At 42.2% G+C, this 12,888-nt stretch overlaps 1 protein-coding gene across 1 annotated transcript in view; it reads left to right on the top strand.

Annotated features, from left to right (window-relative positions):
* Nucleotides 1-12,888, top strand: part of LOC113409490 (CLIP-associating protein 2-like) — a 271,704-nt gene that overhangs the window by 112,597 nt on the left and 146,219 nt on the right. The window contains exon 9 of the mRNA XM_029914215.1: nucleotides 7,146-7,225. Coding sequence (XP_029770075.1) covers nucleotides 7,146-7,225 — 80 coding nt within the window. The remainder of the gene's footprint in view (nucleotides 1-7,145; nucleotides 7,226-12,888) is intronic.

Raw genomic sequence — 12,888 nt, 5'->3', positions numbered from 1 at the left:
AATGAATGGATACTTTTGACCCTGATCTTTGTGTGCCTCCGTTTGCCATCTGTAAAATGGAGCTAATACCCAGTCATCTCACAGGTGAGTTGTGAAGATAAATTAATGTTTCGGAAGCACTCAAATACTGTGGTGATGAGAATTATAGAAAAAACCTATGAAGAAATTAATAGCTCTGTTTACAGCCCAACATTAGTTACTTCACACTATTCAAAGGCTTTGAGCCACATATAGAATATCGAAGAGGAAGCAAAATATTGAATAACTTCTCATTAAGTGGGCACTGTCTATTTTGAGGACTGACGGAGGCAGGAGTTCTATGGAAAAAATAGTATGTAATGATGTAATTAGACTATATAATAATGCATATGTACAAGAGTACCAAATTAAGGTTGAATTTCTCAACTTTTGAGTGCTTAACTTTGCAACTTCAATAATGTTCTTTGAAAGTTGTGTTCTTGCATGTAATTTATGTGAATGCACCAAGCCCTTCATCGTATATCAAGTTGCTTTAGCTGATTCAGAGGTTATTTAAGAGAAAACTGAGAACTTTTGGAAATATGAAATCAGTGTTCAGTACATACTTTAACTACTCCATACTTCCCAAAAGCCTGTGAAATAGGCTTGCAGTTTGTTCTGAAAGTCAACAAATTTGGTCCATTTCAGACCAATGGAGAATGTAGCTCCAGAGCCTCCATTAATTGTATCTGTGGTGGCATGGCATATAGAAATGGGAGTTCTCTCGAGCAGGCAAAACTTAATCCATTTAGGATTTATAGGCCAAAACCAACATCTTAACTTCCACCCTGGAATCAAAAGTTCAGATCATAAGAAACTTGTTATGTATGTTAGAATAATAGAAGACTAGGGTTGGAAGAGACCTCAGGAGGTCATCTAGTTCAACCCCCTTCTCAAAGCAGGACCAACCCCAACTAAATCATCCCAGCCAGGGCTTTGTCAAGCCAGGCTGTAAAAACCTCTAAGGATGGAGATTCCACCACCTCCCATGGTAACCCATTCCAGTGCTTCACCGCCCTCCTAGTGAAATAGTTTTTCCTAATATCCAACCTAGACCTACCCCACTGCAACTTGAGGCCATTGCTGCTTGTTCTGTCATCTGCCACCACTGAGAACAGCCTAGCTCCATCCTCTTTGGAACCCCCCTTCAGGTAGTTGAAGGCTGCTCTCAAATCCCCCCATACTCGTCTCTTCTGTGGACTAAATAAGCCCAGTTCCCTCAGCCTCTCCTCATAAGTCATGTGCCCCAGCCCCCTAATCATTTTCGTTGCCCTCTGCTGGACTCTCTCCAATTTGTTCACATCCTTTCTGTAATGGGGGCTCCAAAACTGGATGCAATACTCTAGATGAGGCCTCATCAGTGCCGAATAGAGGGGAATGATCACGTCCCTTGATCTGCTGGCAGTGCTCCTACTAATACAGCCCAATATGCCGTTAGCCTTCTTGGCAACAAGGGCACACTGCTGACTCATATCCAGCTTCTCGTCCACTGTAATCCCCAGGTCCTTTTCTGCAGAACTGCTGCTTAGCCAGTTGGTCCCCAGCCTATAGCAGTGCATGGGATTCTTCCATCCTAAGTGCAAGTCTCTGCACTTGTCCTTGTTGAACCTAAACAGATTTCTTTTGGCCCAATCCTCCAATTTGTCTAGGTCACTCTGGACCCTATCCCTACCCTTCAGCGTATCTACCTCTCCCTCCCCCCCCATCTTAGTGTCGTCTGCGAACTTGCTGAGGGTGCAATCCATCCCATCATCCAGATCATTAATGAAAATGTTGAACAAAACCGACCCCTGGGGCACTCCGCTTGATACAGGCTGCCAACTAGACGTCAAGCTGTTCCCACTGAGAGAAACTAATAAGTTGGCTGTTGTGTTCTTCAACCAGTTTTTAAGTGTATTTAAGGTGTGTTATTTAGAGTGTATTGCAGTTCTAGTGAGATGAGGAAGACATGAATTCCAGTAGCAAGGTCTCCATATGAAAGAAATAGGTACAATGTTCTAGTCAGATAAGATGGAAAAAAGCATTCTCGTCATCGCTTCTGTGTGGTTGTCTAATGTCAGCTAGGAATGAAGAAATTCCTAAACTGCAAACTACTGACAAATGACAGGCACATAAATTCAGTCAGAGGATTAGATATACTCTTGCTATATCTTCCTGTTGCTTCACCCAAACTGCCAGTATCACCGCAGTCTTGGCCAGATTGAGCTTCAGGCAGCCAGCCTCCATTTGCATTCCAGTCTCTGACAGACACTGGGCCAGATGTTTGACAATACTTGTTGAGTTAGGTGAGATACAGATAGAGAGCGTGGTGTTTTCAGGGTACTGAAAACACTGGAGCCCACACCTTACTAACCCTCTCCAAGTACACGTTGAACAAGGGGGGCGAAATAAGATGTGGAACTACAGAACCATTAGGGATGAAGAGCAATTGTCCAATACCACTCTCTGGCAAAGTTCATTGGCATATTTATCTCTGCATTTGGGAATTACATTTTGGGTTGAACATATTTCTGATTCCGGGAACTCTGTTTTTAGGGTGACCATTTTAAGAGGGAAAAAATGAGTTAGAAATAGTTTCAAGGACTACAGCTGCCCTAAATTCCACTACCAATTTTTGTGCGTTTTCAGTTACATTTTCCTATTTAAAAGATTTTTTCACAGATGCATCTATTCAAACAGGAGATACTGAATAAAGAGGATACAGTGAAACTAATATCCAATGATGGTATATATATGCAAAGTAAAAACAAACAACTTTTTTCTCACTTTTATTACAGTACTCTTCGGTATTGTAACAATAATAAACTATTTTTGGACAGAAGTGTGGTTTTTTAAATTGACTCTGTGCATTTATTAAAACAAAAATGTTACCAAAAAAGTCACTCATGGATTGACATGTCCACTGACCTTTTCTCATGTATTGAACTCCGTTTCTGAAGTTTTTAGCGGCAGCTAGAGCTATGAAGCTATGATGGCAAAACTCATTCCAGTACTCAGTAATCAGAGGTTTCTTTCTCTGCAGGAGCTGGGCATAGCAACTCTAGAACTCCCATTTTATTTGGACTATATTTGCTTTTGGAGGAACTCAGGAGAATCCTTCCCACTTCTTTTCACCTTTCTCCTTCTCCGCCTCTGTACTATTGTCATCGTCCCTCTCTTTCACCTCATGGCAGGGAGCCTCTGTATGGGGAAGCTGTATAGCCAGCATCAGTTTGGTACAGAATGGACAGTCTTATCAAAGGCAGCTTTTATGTAACAGAAGCACCCAAATTGTTGAGATCCTACCTTGTTTGTGGAGTCAGCAGGTATCCTTCTCACAAAAGGTTCAGAAATTCCTGCATAGCACTCAGCACATTTTTGTGATTGAGTCTTTGAAAAATAGTGTGTAAACTCAGAGCCTTCCATGTTGATGGCAGAACAGGTGAAACATACTTCAAAGGGAGAGCCCTAGAGACACAGAAAAGGCAAGAAATCTGGCAAATCTGGTAACTTGAAGAGGATGGTTCTTCTAGTACTGTCCAGGAAGTAAGACTTGCTTTCCTCTTCGGCCCTGTGTCAGATCCGAAGCACCTCAGGAGCCATCTCCATTCCTGAACAACAGCCTAAATTATGCTGACAAACCTTTATGGCAAAAGCAGGATTTGTTCCTGGTGCTTCAGCCTGCTCTTCAAATGCTACTAATATGTAATTTGGGTTAGAGTTATGGACAACCAGTTGATCCATCAGTACTAGGACTAATGAATTCCTTAAAATACCAAACGCTAAAACCTCTTAGGGCTAGTCTACACTGACAGTGCTAAAGCGCTGCTGTGGCAGCGCTTTAATGTGGCTTTTGTGGTCGCGGCAGAGCGCTGGGAGAGAGCTCGCCCAGCGCTCTAAAAAACCCACCTCTACGAGGGGCATAGCTACCAGGACTGGGAGCGCGGCTCCCAGCGCTGGTGCACTGTATATCCTGGCGCTTTACAGCACTGAAACTTCCTGGGCTCAGGGGGGTGTTTTTTCACACCCCTGAGCAAGAAAGTTGCAGCGCTGTAAATTGCCAATGTAGACAAGCCCTTAAAGACAAGGGATCCTTATTCTGAATAAACTTATTTTCCTAAATCTAAAAAAAAAAAAAAAAAAAAGCCCTCCACACACTCAGGAAGTGCAGCAAGAAATTCAAGATGCATAGGAGCTCCATCTCTAATTCTTCACTTCTGATTTAAAGAAATTGTCCGTTTTCAGGCACTGAATAATCTGGAGCTAATGCTTAGAACAGGCATTCCCGTTCCCAGTAAGAATGAAGATGACCAGCCAAGTCTCCCTGGTCTTGAGTGTGAACCAACTGCTGAGCAAAATTTGAACAAATTCCTCCAACCAGGATTACTTTCTCTGAAGCAACAAGAATGATCCAAGGAAGCAATCAAATCAGAATGGGAGCAACCAGCAAAGGGTAGGCAAATGAATAAAGTAGTGATGAAGTTTTACTCATTCTAAAATTAGTCCTGTCCCTGACCTAAATTACAAAATTACACCTTGCTCTGGCAGCATCAGGCACGGAAATTATTACTCCCAGAAGGAGAATTCTTGCCAAAGGACCAAAACAGTTTTGACTTGGTTTTCTTTTATGAGGCACCTGCTAAGTGTGTGCAAGCCTCATCAGATACTTTCTAAGTAAGGGTAATCATGATCTAGTTTGAGATTCAAAAAGAACTATTGCTGCCCAAGGACAAACTTTTAGGCCATCCTTATCAAAATCTCAATCACAGCATAATATGTCATGAATGCCACAATGAATTCTATCAGTTTTCTTCCATGGTTGTGGTTTCTAACACTGTAGCTAGAAGATACTTGTGGCTCCAGGCATGAAAGAAAAACTACTTTTCTGGGTAATTAGTGAGCTTCACACCATTTCTGGGAAGGACTCTTCTTGGGATTCCTTCCTAGACAAAGTGGTAGGGGGGAAATTTAGGAAAAAATATTTGATACAATGTCCCCTATTACCAACACTGAACAAGGAAGAGTACAGTCCATGAATAAGAACTGTTATAATTTTCTGCCTGCACATTCTCCGGATTCAACAGAAAGAGTAGACTCCCACTGGAGGAAGATAAGGAAATGTAGATATTATTAGAGGAATGCTGAAGACAATCAGTTTTCAGCCTCCAACCATTTGGCATCGCTGCTGTGCTCTTAGTAAGGACCCTTCTCACAGTTGGTCCAGCATACCAGCTATTGTTACCCAGAAAAATCAAAGTGGAAATAAGAATCAGTCATTAACCAGTCTCCAACTCTCTTCTTAAGCTAGTAGAAAAATTTTGGTCCCATTTAAAGAAAGGTGAAACTTCTTGTATCTTAATGCAGTTCTGCCAAGCACTTAATTGCAGCTCATCCTGAATACAGTAATCTGATGCTTCTGTCAGGCAATAATAGCATCACACCAGTATTAGTCAGAAGGGTAGGACCAAGGGAACCAGACTGCACCAATAAAGTATGTGCCTTTTCCAAAGGGCCTTTGACTGCCTGGCTGAAAAAGGGATGGGGCTATTGCTTTTGGGTTACAAGTAGCAAAATAATACTTTTTATGTGTAAACTGAGTCTACAGTGGAGTCACATCTTACGTGGGGGTTAGGTTCTGAGGTCAGCGTATATAGTGAAAATTACCATAAAGTACAGTACACACGGTATACACTAGAACAGGGGTCTTCAACCTACGGCATGTGTGCCAAAGGTAGCACGCGAGCCAATTTTTTTTTTTTTTCTTCAATGTCAGCCTACAGGTCCCGGCTGCCACTGAGCCCGCTGCCGGCCTGGGGTTCCGTACACTCAGCCGGCAGCGGGCTGAGCGGGCCGGCGGCCGGGACTCCGGCTGGCAGGAGCCGGCGGACAGAACCCCAGACTGGCTGCTCAGCCCGCTGCCAGTCTGGGATACCAGCCGCCAGCCCCGCTCAGCCCGCACTATTTAAATTGTTGTTTCTCTCTCTCTTTTTTTTTCTCCCAGCACGTATAGTTGAATTCGCGCAAGTTAAATGCGCGTATGATGCAACCCTTCTGTATGCTGCTTTTCTGCTCCACATCAGATATTGTCTCTGCTGTTAGTTGGCTATTGCTACAAGAACAATATTTGTTGGCATAATTCTGAAAAAGGAATGTTGATAGGAACCTTATAGAGTTACTGTTTGAAAGTGTTACTGAATAATTTTATTTTGGTAACAAACTGCAGAAGCCCTCTGTAAACTATGGTACATCTGACCTTTGAAGTAAAATTTTAAAGAAGAATAAGTAGATAAGCTCAGACAGCCTTTTGAGCACATGGTCAGATTGTTAGTTTCAGCTTGTTTCTTAAACTTTTTGTTTGTTTTTCACTTGTGTGTTTGTGTTGTTGCTGTGTATTGAAATGATCACAATTAGTCTAGTCTTTCTACATGCAGCTTTCCCTTGACTTCAGTGGGCATTATGGAATGGCTGCAAGATTGGCCCTATATTTTGAATCTTCATAGCAGGGGAATTACTTAAAATGAAGATTTACTTTAAATATGATTTTTAAATACACTATTTATTGATTGTATGGTACATGTTCAAGGAAAACCTATTTTATTTCAGTAGATAGTGGAGGCATTCTGTACAAGCCTGTTGTATGGTGATGGGTTTCCGTTGTTTTTTTTGGCAGAAAATGTGGTTTCAGCAAAAATGAATGTTTTCACTGTAAAATGTTGAAGGGGGGGGGGATTTTTTCTATGGTAAAATTGAAAAAATATTTTATCTTAGGTTAACAAATTTTAAATGTTTCAGTTTGAGGATGTTGAAACGTTTTGTTTTGGTTGAAAATGTCAGAAAGAAATTTGACATTCCCAGATCAATTTTTTTTGTAACTTACTATTTTGTGAAAAGTTTTGGTATTTTGATTCTGTCCAGATTAAAGATGAAAACAGATGTTAGAATATTAAAATTTCCTATATATTAGAAATTCCATGTTTATCAGTTCTATTAAAATTTTCAACCTGCCTTACCAGGTAATAAAGATTACACAGTAACTAAATTTAAATATAAATTGAATGTATTTGAACTGGAAAATCTTTATATATTTGAAATGTATTAGACACCATTAAGCAGGTTTTTTTTGTTTGTTTGTTTTGAAACTTACATAGGTGCATCTAAAGAAGGAGGAGCTGGAGCTGTCGATGAGGATGATTTTATTAAGGCATTTACAGATGTTCCTTCTGTACAGGTAAGACATTGTAATTTGTGCTCAATTTTATTTTCAGAAGAAATGTCTTATTCTTGTGTGTTTTGATTTGCAATTCTGTGTCAACAAGCTTCTTTAATCTTTAATTTTTTTTCTAATTATGCTTTGTTGTCATGAAATGATCAGCCTTTAGCTGGGTATTGTTAAATTTTCCCCTTCAAATTATTGCCAGTGCCTGCACATACATATTAAAAATGGGTGTTGGCTTCTATTATATTTTTAGGCTAGAATTAGAAGTTAGCCGTAAGATTTGTTCTGCACTGAACTTTGGTATATTGGTCTGCTCTAGGGTATTAATATTATTTCTAATGTAGGCAAAGGACAGTTTGTGCTGAGTGTATTAAAAAACCCAAAATAGTGGTGGTGTTTTTTAACAGCTTTCTTGTGTAATTTGAGTCATGGAGGGTTTGATTTTTTTAAAATAAGTTGACAAGAGGTTTGATTCACATTGCTAATTTCCTTTCTGTTCTTTGTGAATAGTGGATTAAAATTTACCAAGATATTAACTTTAGGAATTGTTTAATACACTCATACAATGCCTGTGTTTACATATGTTGGTTATTACTTGCATTCAAAATGAACATGTAAACTTCCTGTGCCATGGTCCTTACCATATGAATAGGTACCCTCTTTTTTAAAAAAAGTGAAAATATATATTTTTTTTGATACAGCAGCTAATCATGGAAATACTCGCTTTGGAAATAAGTGCAAATGTATAATTGAGTCCAGTTTTGCGTCATAATAGGATCGATTCCATCATCATTGCATTGTTCCTGGTAAATAGTGTCAAATTAGTCCTTAAGTTTTCCATTGATGGTTATTTCCCAGCCTCTCTTGGAAACTGTTTGTTTCAACTATTAGTTACTAATTAACCTTTTATTTTATTTTCAGGTTCAAGCCTATTATTATTGTCTTAATCTTTTCCCAGTAACTGCTGAGAGAAGTGACCTTGTTCTCATTGAAGTGTTATTTTACATGTTTAATGCTGATACATGATGTGAATGAAAGACAGACATGATTTTATGGAAAATCTAGGGTTGTAACTTTATTAAATGCTGAACTAGACAAATGGTTTAAAAAGCAAGGCTAATGTTTTCAAAGTTGGGTGCCTAAAATTTAGGACCTGAATCCAGCACACCCAGATAGATTTTCAAAAGTGCTCATTTCTAACAGAACTCTTTTGAAAAGTCTAGACTCTTACCTGGGTGCCTAAATTAGGGGTGCTGAGTTCTTTTTGGTATCTGACCTTTAATTAAGTGGTCTGAATTATCAGAGTGCTGAACTATAGATATTTGGTGCTTCATGTGGTTGGGCCGTCTGTTAAGTACTCTCTTGTTGGAAAAAAATTACCTAAACCCCCAGCATATAGTAGAACACTAAGAACTCATTGCAGGCTGTGATTGCCATAAAGGATCCTCTGTATGACTGATCCACAGTGGTATATAGTGTTCCTTCCATATGACAACACAGCTGTTTGTTAGGTATACTTCTGGGGACATCTATAGGCAAAGGTGCAGCTTCCCATTTTTGTGAAGGGAATAGTTTATTGCAGGTATCTCCATAACACCCTGGCCCCACCCTTAAGCAAATCTTTACAGAATTTCAACCCTTATGCTGCAAGTTTTTTTCCCCCCTCTCGTTTACATCTTGCTACTGCATGGATGATTTTGAATGCAAATACACCACTCTTTCTTACTAGCATTTATCCCCAGTATGTTGGCAAGGGCCATGCTCCACAGCACAGGGTGTGGTCAGTCTATATTGGTTCTATAACACAATCCTAGACAGATTCTTCTAATCACTCAAGAGTATCCAAATGGTAAATGTCAGAATCTGATTGAAACAGATTACCCTATACGGGTTGTGCAGGTCGGGATAGCGGTTCATGATTTTAGCATATATGGAAGCACCTCATGGAGCAGGCTATGAGGCTGCATTCGTATCCAGGCCAGGAGACCTCCTGTATAGTGGCCTTAGATTGCAAGCAGCGCTGCTCCGAGCATGAGCTCTGGAGTAGACAGTAAGACTGTTAAGCCTAGGAAATCCTTGCACAAGAGCAGGCAACGTGACAATAGATATAAGGATGGATCCCTCCCCATCTCAGTCCAAGGGTGAGTCCTTGTGCGCAGCTCCTAGGGAGTTAGGTCCGCATAAACCTGCCATTCAAGAAGGCAAAGTGCGAAGGAAGAAAGATCTGACAGTCCCAGTTTTGGCTCCTTCCCACAAGCCAAAAGGCGGATACCAACCAGACCCATCTGGGAGTTCCACCTTGGTTCTTCATCCAACGGTTCCGACACACTCTGTATGGAATCCTTTGAGTACTAGACCAGGATCTCCCAATCCATTTCTCAGGGGCTCCCCAGACATCAGGGAGGATCAAAACCTGTACCTCATTTGAGGATATTTTCACTCTTATAACCACAATATCCTCTTTTGTTGCTCCTGGATCTCCTTGGAGACATCCCTACACCTGAAGAAATCACCTTGAGAGGAAGAGAATCCTCTCCTAATGTGTCCACAACTCATAACATCCTCCCGCTGGTATCAATGTCACCACCAGTAGAGCAGGAGCCTATTATTTCATCAAGAAAATCTGTTGTTCCAGATGATACTTCCCCCCCACTCTGAGGAAAACAACGCTAGACAGAACCCACAGGAGGTACTGGATCAATCTGCCTCCTTCAGAATACGGCTATCCAGAGAACCACTTCCCAGCAGGGAAGTCTGGCTGGCGACTCTATTTCTATTCCGTCTTCTTTCTTCCTTGGGAACCTGTGTCAATCACGAAAAGGCTACTTTAATACCCACAAGATCCATAGATTTCATAGGAGCGATCTAGACTCGACTACAGCAAGAATCTGTTTCCCCATTGGGAGATTTGATGCCATGAATGATCTGATAAAGCTGGTCACTGGAGAAATTCAGGCAGGAGTTCCTTTCCTCACACCTTCACCTGAGAAGACTATCGTTACACATGGGGAGCCAAGATGAACAATCCTACTGCACAAGGCACGTGGACTCTTCAGGAGGCCAGGGTGCATATCAATTTACTAGAATTCAGAGCGGTCCATTGGGCCAGCAACACTTTCCTGTCACTCGTCCAATCCTGGCCTAGCCAAGTAATGTTGGATAATGTGACGACTGTCTTCTACATAAACAAACAAGGGGGAGCAAGCTCCCTCCCTCCGTGTGTAGAGATTGACTATCAGAAGCCACATAACCCTCTCAGCAGTATACCTACCATGTGCATGGAATGCACTAGCAGTCAGTCTCAGTAGGCATTTTTCCACAGGCCACAAATGGGAGATTCATGATTCTGTTCTGAACAAGATCCCCAACCAGTGGGGAACACCATTTTGGGATCTTTTCATCTCTCAAGAGTACAAGGAACTACTCCTGTATTGCGCTAGAGCAACTCTGGGCTGCAACTCAAAGGATAGACCACCTCAGATACACCTTACCTCCCATCCCCCTAATATAGCAAACCCTGTGGAAGAACTGCCACAACAGAGCTTGGGTAAGCCTCATTGTGCCCAATTGGCCAAGACAGTTCTGGTTCTTGGAACTCCTGAGGATTTCAACCCATCCTCCCATCAACATCTGACCACTTCCAGATCTGCTGACACAACACAATGCTACCATCAGGCACCGCAGCCCAGGACCACTACAACTCAAGGCCTGGTATTTGAATAGGGATCAGATGCAGAGCATACATGTTCAGTGGCAGTTCAATCCATTCTTAACCAAAGGAGGAAGGACTCTACCAAGAGAAGCTCTTTGACCAAATGGAAGTGCTTCTTTTCTTGGTTACAACACCACCAGCCATCTCCAGATCCACTGGAATCCCTGTTTTTGTAGAATATCTGCTTACCCATAAGACATCAGGCCTCTCTATAGTTCCCTGCAGGTCCACCTTGCAGCAATAGAGCTTTTCATCCTCTAATTGAGGACTATCTGTACTCAGTCAATGATGAGTAGATTCCTGAAGAGACTTATTAGAACTTTTCCAGCAATGGTGAAACCAACACTTCAGTGGGACCTCAACCTCATGTTTTTGGTTCTTACCAAATCTCACTTCGAATCATTAGCCACCTGTTCTTTGTTCCATCTCTGGGTGAAAGTTGTTTTCCTAGTCACCATCACATCAGCCAGGAGGGTGAGCAAGCTGGGAGCACTCATGGTAGACCCACCATACACCATCTTCCATAAAGTCTGTCTTTGCCTCCAACTGAAGTTCATTCTTAAAGTCATTTCAAAGTTTCACATGAATCAGACTATTCACTTATCGGAATTTTTCCATGAACCATATGCTCTGATGCAGAGAGAAGGCTTCCAGTCCCTAGATGTCTGATGGCCTTTTATCTACAGAGAACAAAAGCAATTAGAAAGACACCTAGGCTTTTTATCACCATAGTAGTGATATCAAGGTGTAAAGGCCTATCTGTGCAGAGACTCTCTAAATGGATCTCAGGCTGCATGAAGGAGGTGAAAGTCCATTCAATTAGAGCTCAAGCAACCTCTGCAGCATCTCTGCAAAACATACCTTTACTAGATGTATGTAGGGTGGTGACCTGGAGCTCCATACATGCCTTTACAAGACATTACGCGTTAGTTACCGGGGTGGCCAAACTGGCTCGTGAGCTGCATGCGGCTCTTTTACAGTTAGTGTGGCTCCTGCCCCCATTCTCTGCATACCAGACTGGGGGGGAGGGCGGGCTTGGGGCTTCCGCCAGAAATGACTGGTGCCTGCTGAGGGTGGGGGGCACAATTAAAGGTTCAGGCCCCCAATAACTTCTCACACCCCCAGTCTCACCTCCCTCTTTCGCTCAGCGTTCCTTCCGCTCCCAGGTGTTAGCTCTGCGTGGAGAGATAGCGGCAAACAGCTGGGAGCTGCATGGAGGGTCCTCTGTTTTAGCTCCTTGGGGAGAGGCAGCAGTAAAAGTAGTGGTTCTCCCTGCAGCTCCCAGCTGTTTCCCGTTGCCTCTACCTAAGGCACAGCCCCCAGTTTGCCAGCTCCAGTAGCTGCAGTGCAGGGAGGGGGCCGGCAGCACATGACCCCACATGTCCTCCTCACACGTCCTCCTCACACATTGTCTCTGGCTGAAGCCCCATGGACAGCAGTACTACAGATAGTCATATCATCTGCAGCCTCGCGCCCACCTCCTGTTTGACTACTGCTTACTAATCTCTCTCATGTGGAATATACAGGGATTGTCACTCAAAGAAGAAATGGATGTTACTTACCTGTAACTGGAAGTTTTATAAGATGTGTGGTCCCTATCTGAATTCCACTGCTCTGTCCTCTCTGCCCTGGATCATGACCAGATCCTTGGTAAGAATAGACCTGGAGAGGCATTGGTCTGCTCTGCTGTTTATATCTTCAGTTCAGAGCACAAGGAGATTAGCTCCCATGTGCGCACCAACGGACACGGCTTACTAAAAATGTCTGGACTCAGACACATGTGAATACAAATAGGGACCACACATCTCATAGAACCTCTGGTAACAAATAACCAACCTCCATTTTCAAAATACTACCATTTTCCAACAACAACAAAAATTTGTCAAAAAATTATTGCAAGTTGCTTAAGAGGAACTTAATCGGAACTCTGTCTCTGACCTGCTTCCCTCTGTTGGCTGGAGAA

This window comes from Terrapene carolina, unplaced genomic scaffold (assembly GCF_002925995.2).
Source record: "Terrapene carolina triunguis isolate 2854851 unplaced genomic scaffold, T_m_triunguis-2.0 Scaffold33715, whole genome shotgun sequence".
In the NCBI taxonomy this organism is placed as follows: domain Eukaryota; kingdom Metazoa; phylum Chordata; order Testudines; family Emydidae; genus Terrapene; species Terrapene triunguis.
Note: the sequence above shows the minus strand (reverse complement) of the source record. Positions and strands in the feature narration are given on the sequence as shown.